This window comes from Coccinella septempunctata, chromosome X, assembly GCF_907165205.1.
Source record: "Coccinella septempunctata chromosome X, icCocSept1.1, whole genome shotgun sequence".
NCBI lineage: Eukaryota > Metazoa > Arthropoda > Insecta > Coleoptera > Coccinellidae > Coccinella > Coccinella septempunctata.
In genome coordinates, this window is record NC_058198.1 from 4,292,148 (window position 1) to 4,316,017 (window position 23,870).

At 36.1% G+C, this 23,870-nt stretch overlaps 1 protein-coding gene across 2 annotated transcripts; it reads right to left on the bottom strand.

Annotated features, from left to right (window-relative positions):
• Positions 1-1,795: 1,795 nt before the first annotated feature.
• On the bottom strand, positions 1,796-22,236 carry LOC123321349 (bone morphogenetic protein 7-like). 2 transcript variants are annotated; one of them, XM_044908852.1, is made up of 3 exons: positions 19,586-22,236; positions 15,761-15,869; positions 1,796-2,767 (listed from the first exon to the last, which is right to left on the bottom strand). In XM_044908852.1, the coding sequence occupies exons 1-3, from the start codon at positions 19,712-19,714 to the stop codon at positions 1,974-1,976; spliced, it is 1,032 nt and encodes a 343-aa protein (XP_044764787.1). In that variant the 5' UTR covers positions 19,715-22,236; the 3' UTR covers positions 1,796-1,973. The 2 variants fall into 2 exon arrangements, with proteins under 2 accessions (XP_044764787.1, XP_044764788.1); XM_044908853.1 differs by lacking the exons at positions 15,761-15,869; positions 19,586-22,236 and adding an exon at positions 7,206-7,308.
• Between the last annotated feature and the right edge of the window lie 1,634 nt (positions 22,237-23,870).

Genomic DNA, 23,870 nt, shown 5'->3' on the forward strand with positions numbered 1-23,870 from the left:
AACTGATGCATGTATGAGTATAATCGTTCAAGAAAACAAGTGTTCGGTATTTCAATCTTTTTATTCGATCTCTGCATTATAAAATATAAATAAATCAGTACCATGCATAAAAATGACTCTCTATTAGTATAAATAGAATTTACAAATTCTCCTATTTCGAATGCTAGCTTAACATTGAATAGCTTCAGCTGTTTTGGGCGATATGTATTTGGGAAGATACAGGGCTGCCTTTGAGGGGGGACACGTTAAATGTCGAACCTCGTGATCGAAAACTGAAAATTCCAGTTTTTAGTCATGCGTTTAATTCTGTCAGCGTTTTTTTGCCGAAGTGGCCCTTTGTTTGTTTACATATAAAGTTTCCTATGGATTCCTAACCCACGTGAATGACGTACCATTCAAAAACGGAACATGTGACCAGATCAAAAATACACATGCGTACGGGGGAACAAAAATAGATCTGAGTGATGGGAGCCGAAAAGGTTTATTGCTACACATCTTCAGAGGTATAAATTGAAATTGGAATGTTGAGAAAATTTCACCTTGACTTAGGCCGCCAAAGAAGGGGGTTTTCACTAATCGACACGTTGACGCCAAACTAGCAATTAGCTGCTCATTTAATGAATTTTACGAGCTATATTTTCTGCCTTTGAGAGTGAATCTGCCATTGATGGAAGGGTTATTTGTATATTCAAAAATTTTGTTTCAAGAGCGCGTTATTTTAAACACCAACGATTTTCGATATTCTCTAAATTTATTTCATTATGTTAATCGTATTTCCTATAAATTTTTAAAAAGTTTAAATGCGTCTGAAAAATTTTGTCAATTCTAAAATTTATTAGCCGACCTTTTCAATATCCTACCACCAAGAGAAAATAGAGGAGATAGATTAATACTCCCACAAATCTTGCGTTAAAAGTACACAATGATGGTTATTCGAACAATTTAACAATAACAATATGAGTTAGTGTATTTGTCCTGAAATTACCTACACTTTCATGTGATTGACAATTTTGCTTATTCTCGTACACAAAAATTCAATTAGAAATTTGCTATATTATGACTACTTTATGATATTTTCATTCATCTCAAAGTGAGTCCGCAATTTTTGATATGCAACTACCTGAAATAACGTAATAATGTTGATAGTTATCCTGATGATTCATTCATTCGCTAATTATGCACCATTTAAAATCCAGAGCCGATCAGAGAATAGGAAAACATATCAAAAATTAAAAAATGTATTATCAAAATTTCAAAAAGTCTTCTCACAATTCGAGGTAAACTGAGTGTTTTTTAATTTGCGTTCAAACATTTTCTGCAAAAGATATCGTTCATTTCTTCTTGAACTGCTTTCGGTAAAATTAATCTGAGGAATTTCTTCAACATTATTCGATTATTTCTGTTTTCAAAGTTTCGAAACATTTCACAATGAATGAGGTCTGAATCGATCCTAAATTAAAATGCTCTTTTCAAATATTTTACTCCATTACTTCCAATTTACCATACCCCCGAATTATTAGATGGTCCTGAAACGACAGGAATTTCCCTTGAAAAAATGTCTGATTTTTCGAAATAGCCAATTTTAGTCAATTCCACTTTGATTGATTTAGTGGAATTTTAAGTTGAGCTGAAGGTTTTTGTGGATTCGACTACTCTGAAGTATTTTGATCCCTTTCTAATGAGGTTCAACATTCTTAAGGGGATATTTTGGAAATAATGAAGCTAAAACATTTTGATCCTCTAATACTTGGAACGCACGTTTAAGTATAATCTGTTGAGTTCCTATCAACATTGAATCAAATCACACGTTATAATTTAACTTTGGTGAAGCTTCGATATTTACATTAAAATCTGAATACAAAAAATATAAATCGTTAACAGATGAACCTACAGTATAATATCACAGTAAAACAGAACATATATAACTTAATAGAATCTAAATTCAACCCGTATTAGGATGTCTTCAACAGAAGCTACGAACAAGCACATTCTGTCACTTGCATATTCTCCCATTTTTCCACGATCAGCTTGGAGGTGTTGTAAGGGTCCACTCTGATGATCTCCAGAGGGGCCAGTTTGGAGGGCGAACAGCAAGCCTTAGGAATGGCCCTTCGACTCATCTGCTTGGCAACTTTTTTATCCATCTGATGGACCAGAGTTTGTATTCGGGAATGGTTTGTTGCGTAGTTATAATTCGGTGGGCATCTTCCCTGACAATAACCAGCCTCGTACGATTTTGGCTGGACGATGGACGCCATCTCTGGAAATCTCAAGTCTTTGAACGTAACGGTCATATTATGTCTACAACACTTCATCCTGTGGCTGCCGCCGCCCGTATATCTACAGTCTGTTCGACGGGTCTGATCGAACGGCGACACGGACCTCTTCATTCTGACGGCTTCCCGGAAAACTAAAGCGTTCACGAAGGCCTCGCGCACACTCAATGCACCACCCTTACAGTTCGAACATACCAGCTCCAGTTTGGAGTTGATCTTATCGTTAAGCCACCATTGCGCAGAATCGGTCAGATCGAATTCGCACCATTTCGTCTGATTGCGCGATAGGTATAACTTTTTCTCGTCTATGAACTGTCTCTGTTTGGGACCGAACGTTTCGTACAGTCGGACGTGGACGACGTCAGGATCTGAGGGCGATACGGGGTCGATCAGCAGCTTCAATTCGCCACTGTCTACTTCCAGCTCGCCGGGGAGGTTGTTGGCTCGTAGATCGATCATATTTCTTCTAGAAGTGTCCCGGAAGTGATGACCTGAAAGGAGAAATTGATTAGTCTCGGACGAAATCGAACATAATCATGGGTTCTGAAGGTATATCATCGGAACTGGTTTAGATGCATTAAATTCGTGCGGTATTTTGCGTTGGTATGGAGATTTAGTAGAGTTGAATCGGAAAAAAAATAGTAATTCAAACCCTGAATCACGAATTTTGCATAGCAACATGAGATTTGTGTGCAGGGGCATTGTCCTGCAAAAATAGAACACCTTTGGATAGCTTTCCGCGTTTTTTCTCTTCAATTTTTTCCCGTAGAGTGGTCAGTAATGTCGAATAGTAATCTCCGGTTATTGTTCTACCCTAATCCAAAAAATCGATCATGATTACTTCATGGCAATCCCAAAAAACTGAAGCAAGAACTTTTCCAGCAGATTTTTGGACACGAAACTTGGAGAACCAGAGTGTCGCCATTCCATCGATTGTTGCTTTGTTTCTGGATCGTAGAAATGTACCCAAGTCTCATCCATAGTAACAATTCGGTTAAAGAAGTCTACATTGTCGTCAAATCGAGCACAGATCGAACGCGATGCATCTACCCTTGCACGCTTTTGGTCAACATTCAAACATTTGGGGATCCATTTTGCAGCAATTTTTCCCATGTACAAATTGACGTGAACTATATGACGAACGCCTTCGTTTGAAATATTCAGTCCTTCAGATATCCGTTTTAGCCTAATTCGACGGTCTGATAAAATCATGTCATGAACTGCATCGATATTTTCGGGGACTGACACAGAAACTGGCCTTCCCAATCGGTCATCATCTTCAATGGAAAATTTACCTCTTTTGAAGCTTGCAGTCCAATTTTTCACGGTCGCATATGAAGGACATTGATCACCAAGGGTATTAAGCATATCTTCGTAAATCTGCTTACCTCTTAACCCTTTTAAATACAGGTACTTGATGATGGCTCGATACTCCAATTTTTCGATTTTCACAATTTCGGTGGACATCTTCTTTCTTTTAATTTATTGCGTAACTCTGGTTTACTTTTTTGACCTCAAACTTCACACTCGCACTTCTAATGAGTTATTGTTCGTTGCTATGGTAACGCAATATTTTTTTATGCATGGAACTGGTCTAGACTAACTAGATATCAAAAGATCCTCGTACCTATCTAATTCAAAAAGTCACAGTTATTTGGCGATATTTGGTTACCTCGTCGATTAAGTCGATTTAACCAATCATTTTCCATCTAACACGAAGGTGAAAATTTCTTTTGGATTTTCAAAAAAAAGTAAACAATCTGAATCATTTTGCATCAAAAAGCATTCCTGAAATACTTGACCACCCCGAGATATGTGAAAAATCGGGAGCAACTTAACATATTATAAATTAATTTGGATTCCTGTATAAGTATGGTCGTGTTTACCTAAATGTTTGGGATCTATTTCAATCTTCTAGGTGGAAGAATGTAATTAATCAAACGTGGTTCGCAAAGCACATGTTCTGAGAGTTTGATACATTTGTAAACTATGTTAACGTTCGAAATTTATTTACGAAGATTTTTCAAAGCGGGATTGATCAATAACTGATGACAGTTGATCTCGATGTGATTCATACCTGCGTGGAAAAACATTCCTGGCATTTTTGTGAGGGGAAATATCGGAGATTTTTCTCGATGATCGACCGCAGATATATACTTCCACGGGTGTTTTCTTAACGACTTTTCGGAACAAGGTATGCCTGTTTCCGAATCGTGTCTATATTGAGATGTATTTCGGTCAACGAACGAATGAGGATTCATTTTATATCTGTTATTGTTTATGCTGTATGAATGAAGACCGGAGGATAATATATTCCTGAAATCCTCGAAACTGATTCAACCTCTTCTGGTCACGAAGACACTCTAATATTTTCTGCTTCCTGGCTTGAGATCAATCCAGTATTTTTTAAGGGTCTGAGACTGAGAATTCATTCGTATTTTTATTATCACGTTGCTTACACATTTCAAAAGTCTCTAAAGAACTATGACAATGGCTTTTTCAGGTGGTAATTCAGTATTACCTTCACTTACCTAAAGGAGCTATTGTGATAGCCAAAGACGTGCATTGGTGGAAAACTCATTCTAGTGAAAACCATGTAAATAAGTTTCTTCAGTGGAAAAATTCAACGAAGGCTCTAGTATAATAATCCAGTCTCTCTCATTTCCATCTGAGAGACGCAAGCACGTCTGTGCACCTAGTCAACCACTCTGTCGGATGGTGCCTTTGTGAAAGAACTTGAAATTTCGCCGACACAAATCGACCAGTTTTTTGGGCAGGCCTTAGGACCGAGGCAATATTGTTAATTTTCAACGGTTCTCCCTTTCGTTCTTGGAAAACGACAATTTCGAAATGCACTTCGCTGAAAAGCATTCAATTATTACAATGTTCCACACGGATATAATTACAGGCCTCAGATTCGAGCCGATGGTTTTACCGAGGGTCAAGAAATGGCTGAACAGTTTTTCCTCTTGATTGGCGTTTAAACGAAAGGTGGTGGTATCGTGGAATCCATTCTCTCCAGCGTTCTGAAGTTCTATGAAAGATTTATGTTTAATCGTAGGAATAAACCAAACACTCCACCCACTGTAACTGGTTACATAATTCATTTTTAAAAGCTCGTTATTTGTTCCTATTTGCTCGTTCAGATTTTCAGTTATGCAAATTTTTGATTAGAGAATGCAGGTTGGAATATTTCTATCTATTCTTTATCCCAATTCCAATTTGGAATTGTTTAGGGATTCAGAAAATAGTTCTGTGGAATCTTCAACGTTTTCTACTTGGATGGAGAAGTGTTTTCATGTAGATTCAACTTTAACTGCCAATCTCAAAAGATATACGATGGTGTTGTATGGTCTAAATGTGTGCTGAAGAATTATTCGAAATATTTCTACTATTTCTGATGGTCTTGATTCCTTAAAGTCGCATCTACGAACGGGGAGGTGAATGAATGGCAGCATTCTTTCACATCTGAACGAAAATCTGCCAAAACGGTCGAGATCATCCTCTCTTCCGTTGGTTCAAGGGGAATCAGGATGTTTTCAGTTCTCGCAACAGGAAGTACGTGTAGTCATGGGAAATATATTTCTACGCGAATATATATATATTTTTTGTGGAGTTGCGAGCAGTTCGAAATATCTGGGCCAAAAATATACCGACTAATTGGTGTTTTACATGTATCCCGCTATATAGTGCCGCATCTGTACGCGTGCACCTTTGAGGCGCCACTGTTCCGGGAGTTGTTCGAATTGATGCCAGGATTCCTCCAGCTATTTCTCGGAAAGTCCTTCTAGTCAAATGTTCGCTACTTAATGAAATGCCATAAACAATCTGTGTGAATTGGAGAATCCAATCAGCGCGAAGTCTTCGGGCAAACATAAAAGTAGCAGATTAGAGGATAACGAGTTGAAAGGTTAATGAGGGAATTAACGATGAAGAAATCGATGTAACTCGGTGATTGATTGGACGAACATACTGTTATTTTTCTCCATATTCCGTCAATTATAAACAGTTTGCAGTTTTTTTCTAAGGGTGGAAACGACTATGCCAATTCAAGTTCATCTGATGCTGTAGGCATCCGTCATGATATGTGTAGAACTCATTCAACTTCATAATAAGGTGACTCCTGCCACTGTTTTTTCATCCATGGTACGTGAGAGGTGGAAACTTCTTCTCAGGGGTTGCCAGGAAAGGCGCACAAATTTTTATATAATATAGTATATTAAACCTATAAAAAATAGTTTCTGGAAAAGGAAAAACCAGAAGAGAAACGCTGGCAGAAGTGGCAGAATCTTCCTGGGTTGGATAGTTCCAGAAAGTTTCTTAGAAATTGTAATATTGCAAGATCTAAGAAGTATCTGGATCTTAGCAAGGTTACACCTCCTTACTGGACTCCTTACAAAGCATTGCCGCCTCAAGATGCACCTAATGTGTATCAGGTTCTGTGGGGAGGACAAAACTCCAGAGCAACTGATCACAGAATGCCTTGATTGCCTTGCCATTGCTAGCCGGACAAAAAACCTGTAGATACTGGAGTCTATGACTCTAGAACTGGAGGGCAGGCTGTAGACTACGTAGTGGCGAAAACAGCTCTAATGGGGTGCACAATAGACCTTAAGGTCGCAGTGTGATTAAAAATCTACAATCTAGGGGTTGTGGAGATGGAGATCCATCAGTCAGTTGAGTGTACCCTCGAGAGGAAAGTTGACGCCAAGTTTTTCTACTTTGCAAAACATGGTGAAGCTGAGTGAGGTTAGATCGTCGGTGTTGACTGAGTCAAAGGTAGCTATTCCAGCGATTTCCACATATCGAAAACATAATAATTCACGAAATAAAAATAGTGAAATCGCCCACACTTCCTACATCAAACTAAATACAGATCGATTCGTGAACCGTAAACAAAATCTCATTGAAATCTCGTGGTAGGTGTACCTTTTCTTGTGCTTTCCCACTGCCACGTGAATAATACGCACAGATGTTCTAGAAGATGCACTGTTTGCATTCCGATCGATTCTTAACGCAAAATGAATGTGGTGAACCTGGTCAGATAAGTAGGTGGTTGGTATGTACACAAATCGTTCAATTTGAACTTCGGCAGTGTCAGCGGGGGGGCAATCATGTTCCATTTTTAAACGTTCGCGTAAATTTGAATAGGATAAAGATAGAGGACGATATACGAAAATAGTTTTTATTCTTGATTGCGAATCCCTATATTTAGAACGGGGTTTTGGGTGGTCATTGGATGAAAAAGATTGAGCGTCTTATTGCTAGCTGAAATACGTGGTGTAGATTGATTTATTACAGATGCTCAGGAACTAGTGGAACCTGAGAGGCAATTCGCAGAAATCTATACAAAGTGACAGAAAAAATGAGAAGTTATAAAATTCATTTGATATGCTTTTTATTGTTGTTTACAAGAAACCTGGCTCGAATCCTTGAGTAATTTTACGCATTATGTGTACAGAGTGATTATAAATGTCCCCCTTTAACTGTTTTGTACCACGTGCTTTGTCGAAACCATTTTTGTACGAAAGATTTGCGATTCATAAAGAATTTGAAAAAATTAACATACATTTCATACATTACTGGCTTTTCTTTCTCGAAATGGATCAAAATTATAGATATTAAAGTATTTTGTTTGACGTGAAGGTCACCTCACAATATTTTGCAGTTACAGTAATGAATGGTTCAACTTCATTTAACGACCTTTGGATGACATATCAATACTTTTTGTGACTATGGATCGAAAATGTTTTTTGAATTGGGGCACACTGTATATTTGACTTAAAAGAGTCATTAGGACAGGATCTCCTTGTTCCATATCAATCAGTATATATCGAAATAATGATAAATTTTCGGAAGAATGGGAGCCCTGCCAGAAGTATATATGTCCATTAATTTTTTTGGTCATCTGCCAGACTATTACGCAAAAAACTAAACAATTTGAATTCTCAACATAATATTGAATCATTTTACAAACGACCTATTTAATAAGGCATTTTAATATCTACATTAATTTCGATATATTTATTAGGCAGCTGGGGAATGCGGAATTATATGGTTCCTATAATATCGACATGTTTCTCTCGTAATTCGAACATTCGGTACATAATTTCTTTAGGATGTAATGTTAGACGGTTTCAAGGCTTGTTACGCATTCAGCGCCAAGTGAGATTAGCCTAGAAATATTAATTGATTAGATCTGTAACTCTCAACCAAAAAGCTCACGAAGTTAAAATAAGTTCGGGATGAAAACAAACTATGAAATAATCCATTAAGCGTTGCCCAACTGAAAACCATATGTGGAAGATATTGCTTTATTCTGCTTCAATAATCTACCTTGGAGTCGTATAATAAATTTTTTCAAATGTCAATATTAATGATGGCCTAGTCGTTGCTGAAATCTGACACGTCCTACGCAGAAATTCGATTCCTCATTAATTCGGTATATTGTCTAGATTATTACTGAAAACTGGCATCTCGTTATTGATGGCATCCTTCCGTTATTGTCAACAGGACCAAGGTGAAGAGCTTCTTCTCATTTTATAGAGAAAAAAGCTCAATAGAAACCGAAAATTTTAAATATGATTCGCTAGAAGAACCATTGTTGGATGTCACGCGATAAGAGTACTAAATCTCATCTACTTATCTCCAGAACATGTCTGCATGTCCAGAAATATAAGCGATTTGTATTCCACCGATGATCAAATTTCTATCTCTGGGCTAAATGAGATTCCAAGAGTTCCATTATTCGTATTGATGAACAAAACTCAAATTTCACGTTTTAAAAAACGTATAAAATAATTCTTTCTCTGTCATCTTGGCTCCAGATCACAGGAGTTGAATTGAAAATACATATTTCTTCTAAAAATGATATCCAACAGTACCATTTGACATTTTACTGATGGATACCTTATAATTCGTCAATTCAACGGGCAGTAAAAAGTGAATGCTACTTCATTAACCAGAAATAATTCTTGTACGTACAGTTCCAATCAAGATAACCATTTACGGTAAGCGTTATATCAACATGTATTCAGCCTGTACGAACATTTAAGTGAGTTGTATCAAAAACAGTATATTAACGATTGAATTCTGAAAATCATTAGTTAGATCTTCAGGCAAAGTCTATAGGTCAATAAAATATGTCAACGTGCGAATAGTATGAAGTAGTAAACAATGGACTCCTTTACTCATTTGAAACAATCTCTCCATAACCTGCGAGTATAGTCAATTGATTATAGCTGCTATATGTATGTGATAAAACCCAGTTCCCTTTTTTATCCACGGTTCAATTAAAGCATCATTAATCCTAAATTCCGACCTCTGCCACACCATTGAAAGTGTGTTATAATAGTATAAGCATCAATTCAGCATCTTGTTTCTATGCACGAAAAGTTCTACTGGAAGAATGTTGGAATATTGGGAAATCCTCGTATATGATTTTAAATAGATTGTATCATTTTGATGAAATTTCCCATCGTCAGAGATTTTTTTTTTCTGTATTTCGTTTGCGTGGTATTTCTGTAATTGTTCTTCTGTACATCATGATCAAATACTATAATTTATCTTGCGGTTTCAACGCAATAGTACTATTTTTCCTTAATAACACCAACATTCCACTGTGATAGATCTATTCCATCGTACTGTTATGTGCTATTACAGAAGGTTATACATGACAGCTTTTCAACGATGGTATATTATTATCATGCGGAATTAGAAAATTCCTACCTCCCGATATAGTACTGACGAATTTAAAATGTTTCGATCATCGAGATATTCAATCTCGACTATCTTAAAATAACTTTGGTTCACCTGTTAATTTCGTGTTTGTCGATTTCGAGACTGTCTGTCAAAGTTGACTTTGAAATATCGGTACAGTATTTTCATTCACTGCATACGTGATTCTGAATATCACAAACAAATTCAAAGCAATATTAGGATCTTAAGTTTGAAATTTGAAGGGGTATTTTAGGAGATCCATTTGAATTTTTTTGAATTGTCTGTGACAACCTATATTCTTCATTTTTTCGAAATTTTTGAGCCATTTGTACGTGGAAATATTCTTGAATATGTTTTGGAAAAGAAACACAGATGCTTGGTGCCCTAGGAATATTTTCATCTTATAATAAGGACCACAATACCAACGTAAAAAGGGTTGTGCCAGTAAGTGTTTGTGATATTGTCCCAGATCGATGAATAATTTGAATAATGAACTATGTCACTTGATCAACCATACCTTTTCAACATCGTTCAGATATTGAAAGGGTTACCATATGGTATGAGTGTGTTTGTATCAGAGTTTAAACAACAGGATTTTTTAAATTACACCAATAGGAACTCAAGTAGGTACCTCGTTGTCCGTATGTTACTCTGTTTATACAGAAACAAGCGGAAGTGAACCACCCCTAGATATATCATAAACAATGGAAAATCCGCTTCATTTTCAACACACTCTTCCATTTTTTTCATACATCGTGTTAAAGAACTACTGCAAGAGATTTCAGGAGATGATCCATTGGCCAAAATCAAAAACTAGTTTAGTTATTTGAAAAATTTTCGAATAGATTTTTGAGTTTTCTGAATTTTTGAATGGATGGACCTTATGTGCTAATCACTCCTATCCAGCAGCTCAAAAACATTTATAGGAATCGTAATTGAAATAAAAAATGTGCCATTTTCCAATAGGCTCGGTGCGAACTGAATTTCACGTAATTAATTCAATTGATAAAACACTTAATGATGGAGACCATTTAGGGGACATATATCTGTTAGCGTTCAAACAAGTGTGGCAGTTCCGGTCAAGCCCTTTTCCAACGTTGGAATCGTGATTATGAAGTGATTAGTGTTATTAGTTTTCCACGAAAAAAATATTTCATCGGAAAGGGCAGGAAGTTCCTAGAAGACTATATCGTTTTGGGGAATTAATGATTCAGCTGTTACGCAAGGATTTCTAGGAAACTATCCCCCTCAACTGATGGAACATAACAAACCAAGAATACTAGGCCGATCTAATCAATATCGGATAGAGAACACATTATTGCCGAATTCCTGGTAACGTTGCTGCAAATTTTCCGAAGTTTTTTCCGTCTGTTGGAAGGTTTCTTTTTTACCGAGCGGAGGTCAGTAAAGGCAGTAGTTTTTCGAATACTCTTAGTGATTTTTCGGTCAAAATTTTTCATTTTTCTTCATCAAAATTGTTGCATAATACGGGGTGTTCCATTATCAGGAATAATGAGATAAATCAAACTTATTGAATTGTTGCAAAGTTCAAAGGCATTCAGACACCCATTTCATTCTGTCAATTGTAACAATGCTTCGATCATGAGCTGTCAATGGTCCGGTTATGTGGAATATGGAAATTTCAAACAATACTTAAAGACCTGAACTTAATGAGATAATAAACTATAGACCGCTTCACACCATTTGATGTTGACCTCGTTCATTGCGACTCAACAATACGCAATATTTGTAATACTAAATGTTTGTCGTGAGGGGAATGATTGGAAGTAACAAAACGAAGAAAATTCCATCTACCGGTTCGAGGTATTCATCTGGTTGCCAGCGTCTAGCTCTAGCGAAATAATTCATAGTTATATGATGCAAAAGTTCAATTATCGCCTTTTATGTAGGATTTTTCGCTTCTATGAATGTTCTATATGCCACCGTTAGTTTTAATTCAAATAAAAATCTAATGGTTTTTTAATTTCAAAACATCATGGTTATGCTGGTTTCAACAAGATATCGTATCTCAATTTCCATCAAAATCCCGAAGAGTTTTCAAGTATTTTGGATCACTCCATAGGTGAAAAACGCCCAAAAGTCAAGTTTTTCAAATGGTATGCCCTGCATTTTTCGTCTGTTGGATACCCAAGTGAAGAGTTCTCATTTTCATGAAAACAACATAATCTGGTTGCACTCACTTCCAAAAAAAAACTTGGCCTGATAAGAACGAGTCATCATTGGTTTACATAATGCAATATTCGTAAACTAACATATCAGTTTGAAACGAATGCTCTGTAGATCACCACCTCTTTCAATTATACTTAAGAACAGAGTATTTTAAAAATGTAACTTTGTGATTTTTAAAATTAGATAAGTAAGTGAGGTAATTTTGGGCGTATTCTGTAATTTTCGAGTGCGTGACAAGTAGCGAAGTGTGGGGTGGTCTGGTTGGGGCGCCCTGTATAACAAGTAGTGCCAGACATTCGGTTCCATTAAAATTACACATACTAGACGTGGACTATTCTGCATATGAAAAACATACTTCAGCGTTGAACGTGTCAACTAGTAAGTACGCATAGTCAACGATGACAAAAGATCTTGATTCTATTTGTTCGTTTCATATATTATGCTAGGTATTCTCAGAAACCACTCGGGTGATTTCGAATAATGTTGTATTAGTGGATGGTCTGAAACATCGTGGGAGTTCTGTCGATGTGGAATGTCCATAAAGTGGGGCAATAAATAAGAATTAGACATTTTGTAACTCTTGTGTAGATTGTTTTCTGAATGTACCCCTGAGAAATCGGATGAAGATTTATACACATTGATTCGGAATTATTCTAGTGCTTTTTCACTTAACTAATCAAAATTAATAAATATCAAGATGAGAAATACTTCGTATTACAATCAAACATCACTTGAATATTGTAAATACAAAAAAATAAAGAAACTTTTTGGGAATTTTTCGAAGCTCATATATTTCGAGTCGTTTAACTTTCAGGAATTATCGTAGATCTGAACGTGAAACATATTCTGAAAGAGTAACTCTTCTTGTAATAAATCTGGGAAGTTCATCCATTTCGACGCAACCGTTAGGTCTTGAGGAAGTTTTAACTGGACTCAACTTTTTGGGAATTTTTCGAAAGTCAGCTTTCGAGTAGTTTTTCTTCCAGGTTAATTACCGTAGATCTAAATATGATACATATTATGGAAGGGCAACTCTTCTGGTAATAAATCTGAGAATTTCATACATATAGGCACGACCGTTCGGTCTTGACGAATTCTTAAGTGAAATTCGCCATTTATGAAAAACGCCATTTCTGAGATGAAAATCTAAACGAAGGGATATAGGCTTTCGAAATTACTCGCAATAGATTCATCGCGTTCGAAAACCTATATTTTCATACCAAAATTTAAAATATCCGGCTCAGTTCGGGAGAAAATAATTTTTTTTGTTTTTCCACTTTTCATTTTCGAGTTGACTTCGAAGAGCTCTCTGGAGTGCAATTCTCTATTGAATCATCAACTGTTTGGTTTTCTAGAGTCTTCAGAACAAATTGTATGCAATCCATATCCGAGGACACTCATAGAACATCCTGTTTTTTAGACAGTGTAGCAAATAGGTCATTTTAGGGGGGTCTTACCCCTTGCTCATTTTTGACCCAAAAAATCGAGATTTTCGAAATCGAGTTTTTATGTAAGGGTGGAAGCCTAGGCAAGGCTGATTATATAACCGGAAATCCCAATTGGATCAGACGAATATAACAGGAGATATCGCAGATTGAAAATTGCAATTTTCGAAAAATGCCATTTCCAAGATGAAAATCTAAACGAACGGAGATAGGCTTTCGAAATTGCTTGCAATAGATTCAGCGTGGTCGAAAACCTATATTTTCATACCGAACTTTCCAATATCTGACACTGTTTAGGAGAAAATATTTTTTTTTGTTTTTCCACTTTTCATTTTCGAGTTGATTTCGAAGAGCTCTCTGGCGTGCAATTCTCTATTGAATCATCAACGGTTTGGTTTTACAGAATCTTCAGAACAAATTTAATGCACTCCATATCCGAGGACAGTCATAGAACATCCTGTTTTTCAGACAGGGTAGCAAATAAGTCATTTTAGGGGGGTCTTACCCCTTGCTCATTTTTGACCCAAAAAATCGAGATTTTCGAAATCGAGTTTTTGTGCTTGGGTGGAAGCTTAGGCAACGCTGATTATATAACCGGAAATCCCAATTGGATCAGACGAATGTAACAGGAGATATCGCAGATTGGAATTCGCAATTTTTGAAAAATGCCATTTCCAAGATTAAAATCTAAACGGAGGGAAATAGGCTCTCGTAATTGCTCGCAATAGATTCAGCGTGTTCGAAAACCTATATTTTAATACCAGACAGTGTATATTATTGCAGTGCAATATCGAATAACAGGTAATTGTCCTTTGATAGAATGAGTAAATAGAGTAAAAGAGAAAATGTTGTATTAACTGACAAGTTTTCTGTTCGAATCTTAAGTTTCGAATCGGATTTCATAATTTTCCAGTCTGATGGACCTTGGAATTAGATCTACCCAGACCTACCCAACAACCTACCCATTGGGTGTTACTTATTACGAAGAATATTCGCGGAATCTTAAATTTTACCGGATGTAAAAATTGGTGTATTGCAAGAAATTGAGACAAATCGAAACATCACATTTCCAGACGTTCTGAAATATTTTTTTTAAATTTGTATGTTGGAAATGTATGGGCATTATGAATTTTGTTGCTCAGCTCAGCCCCCCTTGCTTGTATTTGAAATTAGAATTGACCTGTTTGAGCATTTTTCCGTAAAATACTAAATACCTACCGAATGTGTATGTACTTCGTGCGGTACTTCTTACTCACTCTGTAGAAACGTAAATGGTCAAGTCTAAAACTTAGTGTAAAGTGCAAATTATCCATCGTATGTCAGATGGGCTTCGTTTACTTCCGAGGCTAATGACCTTTTGGCAATCAATATCGAATAAGGAAAAGTTTGTCCAGGAATTCTTTGCTCATCAGAAAATCGATCGGCTCTGAACGCATGCCGTCGTGTCGCACAGTTGGAATTTCTGCCAATTCGAACTTGGCCAACAACGGAAAGTATCGCATTATGGGCTTAGGGTTGGCGCACACTTCACCCAACGGCTGCAGTCTTGGTGACCAAAGGTGGTTAGATAGATGTCCGCGCTTCTAATGAACCATACGGTATATTCGTATCCGATTTAAAAAGCCGAATCTGCCCTATATCACTTGGACTCAAGATAATAAAATCGAGAATAAAATTTCTCGTCTTATCTGCAAGTTCATCTAATAATTTCTGTCTCTTTTACATTTGCAGGGAACGCTCAAGATGTAGGACTATTTTTGCCTGGATGCAGAGTATTTTTTGTGTGGTTGTACAGGGTAAGTCCTTCAATTTTACCTAAATTTTGTGAGTGGATTTCTCTCGTGGATATAAACGTTTTTTTATTAAAATTTTTCGAATCAAAAGTCACTTTTCACCGCGATAAAACAACAAGTTTAAATTTTCATGCTAACTGATCTGCTACCCTACCAAACATTTGGTATTAAGTGAATAATTTTAGAAAAATTGAACGAGTCGCCCTGTATAGCGAATCTTGGCGAAATTACGCGTTCGGCTTCCGCAGTTCTGATCGTCAGCATCCGGAAGGAACTTACGACTACGCTCAAAATTTAATGCGACATTAAATAGTTGTAGAAAGATTTACGTACATACCTACATCAAGTGTTACAAGGTGCGGGACATGATTGTTACTGGGTGACGATCGACGTGTAGATAGGTAAACTTCCATCATCTGCTTATACTCATCTTGGCTCACGTTGATCTACGAAAATAAAACAATGAATCAACAGGTGTTGTAAACATAAGGCCCAGGATATTTCGATTCCTGCCGGCTTTGAGTTACGCTAATGTATTCAAATCTCGCTCGACCGAATATTATTGGGGCCATATACTCGTTTTATTTTGAGACGGCAGACGTTCAAAGGGCGTTAACTAAAAAAAGGCCGAATAACTGCAGATCTGATAAAATGCTGTAGATGTTTCATCGTCTTCGATCTGTTCCTGATTATTTCCAATGATGAGCCTCAAATTTCTGTTGTTGGCATTTTGAGACACGTGAATTACGAAAGAAAATGATCAATTTGGGCTTTTTTTCAGAAACCACCAGAGGTAATTCGGTAAAATTTGGTACGACATCGCGAGATATTTTTTTTACAACTGATTCAGTCGTAATTCAAGCTGTTGCTAAAAGATTGCTTATTTCTCTACTATTTTTCATGCTTCTGATCTTTTATCCCATTAGCAGTGTATAATTTTCATTAGCCTTTGAATTTATTTATCAGCTAGTTACCACTGATGTTCTTTCTTTAGAAAAATTAGACAATGTCAGCAGCCTTCAGGTGTAATGAATAGTATCTCGTCAAATTTGATGCTCATTAAAGAGATATGTTTACAATTGACAAGATTTGCATTTTCACAAGTAAATCCGCGTTTAGAGTGACTTCCAGTCAATTATGAGACTAGATTGTTAGCAGATTATATGGATAACATAAATAAGCCTAGATGATCCAAAAATTTCTATAGTCACTTTTCAAATTTGACACTCATTAAAGAAATATGCGTGCGTTTGTCGGGATTAAACTGCATACTTGAGCATCCACGTCAACGTATGGAGATATATTTCAATCAATTATGGACCTTGAATGATATACATGAATCTAGGGATGAAATAAGATGCATTGAAAATGTTCTGGTTTCATTGAAAAAAGAATACAATCTTCCGTAACTCATGCTGTAGATAAAACATAATGGCACGATTTATGGGCGACACATTCAAAGCGATCTTTAACTGGCAACAGTGGGATACCTGAACACCCATTGTGAAGATGATTTTGGTGAAGAATTGAGTTATTATGGTTCGATTTTCAGTCGTGTAGTTGTGGATTTTTTCAACGAAGCTAAACAGTTCATGTGTTTCCTAATATAGATAGATGTAACAACCTCCAGAATTTTGTATCAATATTCATGAGAATAATTGGATATACTCAGTGCGTGACTGCCAATTAACGCTTTTTCAGAGGTAAAAAGCTTAAATGGAAGACTTATTGATTGACCAATTACAGTTGAAAATTAGTTGTTCGAAACTACAATATCCCTGAATAATACGGGTTCTTCTGTATGCTTTGGGGCATTTTTAAAATCTCGAAAGAATCTGGTCAATCAACGATCCTCCTAGTTTCTTTACACTGAGGTTAAAGTAAATAAATTTCAACTAATGAAATGAAAGTATGAATCTGCGAAAATGGTATTTATTATACTTGTGTTAGTTCTCGGTCATAAAATTTTATATAATTTGGGGTAGAGTGACGTATGGAACAGAAATGTCCGAATAAGAAACTTCTGAAGTGATAACTCATCGTGTAAAATGCGCAGTGTTTCATTCTTCAATAATGTAACCGAAAGAATGCGGAAGTTATTTATTGAAAGAATACCTTGTGGAGTTACAAGAATAGAGAAAAATTATCGGAAGGAATTCCACATGTCATGAGTGAAATACCTATTGATCCGATGGAATTACATAATTTGAATCATTTTGTGTCCTTCTCGAATGAATCACTGATTGTTTTAGATAAAAATCTGGCCTGGTACTATTGGAATTTCTACGTTCCGCTCAGATGAGGTTGGGTTTTTCTATTCTAGAGGGGAAATCCCACCTTGTACCGGAACTGATATTAAAATTTAGACTTGATATGGCAGTTTTTATAAGTTAATTAAAGTAAAAGGTTCAATGACGGCTAATAACAATACCTCTCAATTTCTCCTCACAGATTCAGAGACGTCCTAGAGGCTAGACTATCTCTCTCTCGCACGGATATGAATTGGAATGAACGAAAATAATCCTGAGACGATCATCAATCATTTTCAGGTAAGCGTAAACGTTGTTCTTAATTTTTGCCGCTATTATTTTTTATTAATCACACGCATCCGTGTTTGTTTCTCCTGAAGCATTTATGTGACTCCTCCTAACCTTACACTATACAAATTGGTAACTGATAATTATTGTTTCGATACTCTCGAGTCAGCATAATCGATTCACCATGCTTCGTTGTAACTTTTATTGCCTTTTCAATGGAAAGCGAGATAAAAAGACAATTCTATTCGTGGATATGAAAAGTCGTGAAAATCTAATGAAAAAGGCGGTCGAACTCGTTCAAATGGGGGTTGAGTTTCTTCATCATTCGTGAGCGGAAGCGTAAGATCAAATTGCATTAATAATTTTTATCGAATTGATTTTAATAGTAGGTTATGATAATTGATCAAAAAAAGTCCTTTCACATCACAATTTTTTTTTTGAGAAGATATCAAAGACATAGGTCCAAAGCATTTCAGGTCCAACTTTAGTCAGAGTACATTTTTGTCTGAATTTGAATTTTGAAAACGATCAAATAATAAATTTCCCAAATGAAGTTTGGAATCGTTCAAAGTTGTACCAGTTTTTCCTTTTCCCTAAGGAGTGGTTTGGGCATTTGAGCTCATTTAAGGAGTTAACTTTCCCATTGACTTCATTGAATTTTTTATGTTATGGATATTTTTAAGTATACCTAGCGGATTATCCAACGAAAAGCGCGTCAAAATTGAATTCCACCCATCTCTGCTCATATCGAAAGAGTTGTCACAGAAATTATAAATATCTGAATTCCTTACCGATAAATCATTGGTGAATGTCAAGTATGCTTTGATCGAATGAGAAAAAGGTTAGCCACTCGATATTTATCTGCAAATGATAGAAAAAAAGAATTTTTTACGTTGGAGTAAAAGACGATGGAATTTGTGCTATTCATTGAATTTGTAAACGAAAATTTTTATGATGTTATGATACGTGAATCGAAATAGCTCGAGAACTCGTAAAATCGTGCTTCCTTCATTTTCGGTTTGTCGCTCATGATTCATTCCACAATTTACCACCCTGAAAAAAATTCAGGACAGCCTTTTCGAATGGGTGGAAAATTTCAGTGTTCTTTTCTATGAATGAATTTTGTTTCAAGAAACATAATCCTTCTACATATGATAAATTAAATCAGTTAAAATAGAGGAAGGAGAGTTTTTTATAAAAAAATTCACAGATTTGTTAGGGTTTCACATTGGGAAGAAATTAGAATATCTTGATATACTTGAAATTTTTCAATCAACACCACGTCCTGAAAAAAACTATGTACTGGATATATTTCAATCAAATCTCATACAAAAATCGAGTCTATATAATATGACAACGATCCTCCCAGGATTTAAAAGGTCGGAAGCTCGGGAATGATTTGAAAAAATATAATTCAGATCGTATTTCAACCAGACTCGTTGAAGACTTTTCAATATCCACTGCATCTTCAACGCTATTAACAGGTCGCGGCTTCATAACTCGCTGAGCATCAGGGATGAATAGGGGGAGTTTTTCGGAAATAATAAACCAACCTGTGAAATTTGGGTTAGATGATGAATGGGATGAAAGTTCGGAGAAGTGCTAGGTTAGAAGAAATGGGGTACCTTGGCAATATCGGGAAGCGCTCCCAAGCCTAGGTCCTGCAAGAAGTTGCCAGACCCCGAGGAGAAGGTCTGGAGGAGACACAGAAAAAACGTCCAAGCGGCTGGCTCAAGAAGAAACTGATAGCCCATAGCCAGGTGATGCAGCGGGCATCAGTGAACGGATGCTCCGGTCCAGGTACGGCCAACAAAAACAGAACGAAAACAACGTGGTTTTGTGCACTCTCGGAGTATTCTGTCAGCGCTCAGTCGCCGATCTTTGCGCTGTCGCGGCTCGACAAGTTTACGGACGCGGCGTGCTCGGTTTCAACATTTCAACTCGCCACACGGTCCTCGTGCACACTTTTATACCGACCTAGAGGAGACCCACTTTTAGGAATCCACAACTCGGAACCCTTTGCTGCAACCGTGGGGTGGGAAATTCTTGGAGCCAGTTTGTTAGGTTCAACACGTAGGCGGGATGACGAATCCAAATTCTGATCGATAATTTCTTCAAACTTTTCATTTATTACCCTAATGCTCATTAGAAGAAAAAACTAGCCTGTGCGTGTCTCCCGTTCAATGTGGGATTTCGTGGGATCGCTGAATTATTCCTTGTCATTCTGCATCTCGTGAACTGAAAAGTCTTTGCGAATTCCACACATCACCCTTAATTGTTTCTGGATATTTTTTTTAACCAATGTTATCTCCTCTTGGGGCATTGCGAGCTGCGTTTTCGTGGCAAATAGATTTTTTCCGGATTGAAACGATATTTCGAAAATATGTTGATAACTTTGTACACATTGAGTCATTTTACTTTTTTGAATTTTATGTAATTTGTGAATAATACATATTAACACTTCCATTACGTTATTAACAAAAAGGCATTATATACTTTGGACATCAATAATTGTTTCACTGTTTCACATCTCAATTTTCAACTCTCGTGTTCAAGTCAAGTCAAGTTTCACTCCCAGCAACTGAAACACAGGAAAAACACAAGAAATTGTAGAAAATGCCTTTACTTTTCTCAGTATCAACACAGCTCCTGACATATTTTGAGACTCGAAACGCTGAAAATTATTTTTTGTTTATTATTCCTCAATTTCCATCCTTCGAATTTGTGGTGAAGTCGTTGTTAGTTGGTGCTCCATTTTTATATCTCGGTTTATCGATTAACAGTGGAAAGATTTCGCGAAAATGACTGAACAGATTACTTGTCGTTTTGTGAAACCACGAAAGCTTTCAATTTTTTACGTTTTCGCTGCCAGAAGTACATTTTTAGAAAAAATGAACTTCAATGACTAGTTAAACTGAACACGAACTATTTTTTTTTCTTGATATGGATTTCGACTCCAAATATCTGAAACACAGGGAAACATTTATAATAACAAGATGAAAAATGGTTTATATAAAGGGTTTATGCTATTCGCTCTAATAACACTGTTTTTGACAGATTGTGTAAATCATTTAACGCAGAAGCATTTCCTACAAACAATTTCTCACTTTTATTCCTTGTGTTTCGAAGGTTGGGGAAAACCCATGATAAGTTTCAAGAAAAATTCAAGCACCTCCAGGAATATCGTTCAATCGATAGCACTACTTCTCCAATTTATATTTCGATTAGATTTATTTCGGAAAATGGCTTGCCTTAAAATACTGCCTAGCTCAACTGGTTATTCAGTAATTGAAATTTCAATTTTGGGTCTCAATATTTTCTTTTCAATTTCCATTTGGAATAGTTGAATTTGGGTTAATTAGAATTATTCGGAAGAAAATAAGCCTTCGTGTAAAATTCATATCGTCTTTTCTAATAATATTCCCTACTCTAAATTTTTTTTATTTTACCAATAAGGGGAATCGATCTATAATCGTATTGCTACTCGGACTCGTTCTATACTTCGGAAACAGTTCTTGCTTCAACGTAATAATATACAATCACATAATTACCATTTCAAAACATTGGATGAATCATATAGGAGTTCCTGAAGGAGCGCGGGAATTTTCCCCTGAATTAATTTAATTTTTCAATTGAATCATAGCAGTTCCTTGGAATACTTACGCCACAAATTCGTGTTTATATTGTCTTTAAAAAACTGCAATTATCCACTTTATTCGAGGCGTAATTTCATTTTCATGTTACAAATTCGTTACACGAGCAATGAAATGTACAACTGAACGACCATCATATTCAAACTTTATAGTTTTGCAGGAGATGATTCTTAACATTTTTTTTCTTTCCGTGATCTCTATCAAACTAGGAAAATTCAGTATCGTTTTCTATTCTTCCTATCATTTTTCATCTGTACTGAAATATTGTTTTAGATAACTGTGTTGAATTTTCCTTCGAAAATAATAATGGTTCTATGAAAAATATTTCTTACTACAGTATTTCAATGAATTCCATTGATCGAAAAGTCGTGCATTAATATGTTAGGTGAAAAATGAGGAAAGAAAGTATTCAAATTCATAACCAGAGCGGCCATCCATCCAAATAGCGGAGTCGTCTACGCTGCTTGCATCCCAAAAAAATAATTTTTGCAAAATTTCTAATTATACGATACCACGAAATTTTGCAAGATACATTTGAAGTAAAAACAACGTCTTCGACGTCCTTATATCAAACTTCTCTTTTTTTTATCTATTCTTGTTCAACCACATTTTGAATTTGCTAATAAGTTAATTACTGCTTTAGCATTTTCAATGAGTAGTAAACTTTTTACTGTGTAGGACATGTATCTTTTTTTTTGGCATCTAAGAAATATCTTGTTTGACCCATCCTCGATTGAAATAACGTATTCTAGAACTACCGAAAAAAAACTTAAATGTTATCACATGCACTAATATAACCTGTCCTGGTACACTTTGATTACACAACGCTCATAATTTTCTTTGCGAAGTGCCCAATAGAATTTGGTTTTAATGGTTTGCCAAGAATCGATATCTGAGTACGTTTGATTCCAAGAATGGACCTATATATTTTATACTAAAGGGAATGAATGTGACAGTCCGGCTTTACATGAGATGATTTCTCTGAAAAACTAATAAATTTCTTTTTCCACTAACTGGTTAGTTTTTCTCTTCTTCGCGTTTGAATCACTTCCAAGAGGAGTAGTATTTTCAGGTGGATATTAACTAGTTCGAGCGTTTCTTTTCACATCCACCATAAGAAACTAGATAACATTATATAATGATGAAACTACAGAATTGAAAACCAAAATTCTAGATCTGGAAAAGTTATGTACATATGTTTTCTGAATATTTCAAGTCGCTGATTCCGATCTCCTTTATCAGAAAAAAATTATTTTTAACGCTATGGCTCTTTCAATTCGATGCCTAACAAGGAGGTTAATAAATTCTGCCTCTTGCAAAGATCAAATGCCTTACGATTTGAAAATTTTTTGCAGAATCGGAATCAGCATGACAACATTGATTTATAAACCCAATTTGAACGAGATACGACAAAAAAAAAATTCTCGCAAATTTTATCCTGATGTATAGTAAGGAAAAATTTTCGGTCAGAATTGAAAATCGAAATTTCAGATCTGGCAAGGTTAAATAGGTTTTCTGCATATTTCAAGGTCGCTGATTCTGATTCTGAACTCATTTTTCAGAAAAAACAATTATTTTCAACGAGTTGGTTCATTCCATTCGATTCCTCCATTCCATACCATCTTACAGGGAGGTTATTAAATTTTGCCCATTGCAGAATCGGAATCGGCATGATTTATAAACCCAATTTAAAGGAGATACGACACAAAAAAAGGCCTCCTTTCATCGACGATTAACAAAAAATTTTTTTTACAGGTACATTTATAACTCGACTGCAAGAGAATATTTCCAAATGGACAATAGAAGAAGGCAAATGGAAAATGGACCAAATCTATTCAAACTTGAAGAATTATATTTTTTGTGATATTTTCCCCAATATATTCGAATAAATTTTCTTGATTTTCTATTGCTTTTTGTTACCCAAATTTTACACTGGTGAACTACAGAAACATTTTTTGAAAATGCACTATGAAATGGAGCACTGCGTTTACAGCCCCTCTTTAGTTGCAATTCAACTATTTTCAAAGTCGCCAAAATCAGGAGTGCTGCTGCACTACTCCGGCAAATTCAAGGGGCACTGTAATTGCAAAAATTTCGAGGCCGAGCACTGCAGTTCCCAGCGATACGTTTAGTTCCGAAAACACCCGCCAAAGGGCGCCACAGTCGCTCGAAAAATTTTTGAATTTAGTTCCGAAAACACCCGCCAGAGGGCGCTATTTTTAAAGTGGCAAAATCACGACTTTCGCTGCACTACTCT

Coding starts and splice junctions, on each gene's coding strand:
- LOC123321349 (XM_044908852.1), bottom strand. CDS start 19,714: ATGGGCTATCAGTTTCTTCTTGAGCCAGCCGCTTGGACGTTTTTTCTG. Junction 15,870..19,585: donor CGCTTCCCGATATTGCCAAG/GTACCCCATTTC, acceptor TTATTTTCGTAG/ATCAACGTGAGCCAAGATGA. Junction 2,768..15,760: donor CCTTGTAACACTTGATGTAG/GTATGTACGTAA, acceptor TTCTCCTTTCAG/GTCATCACTTCCGGGACACT.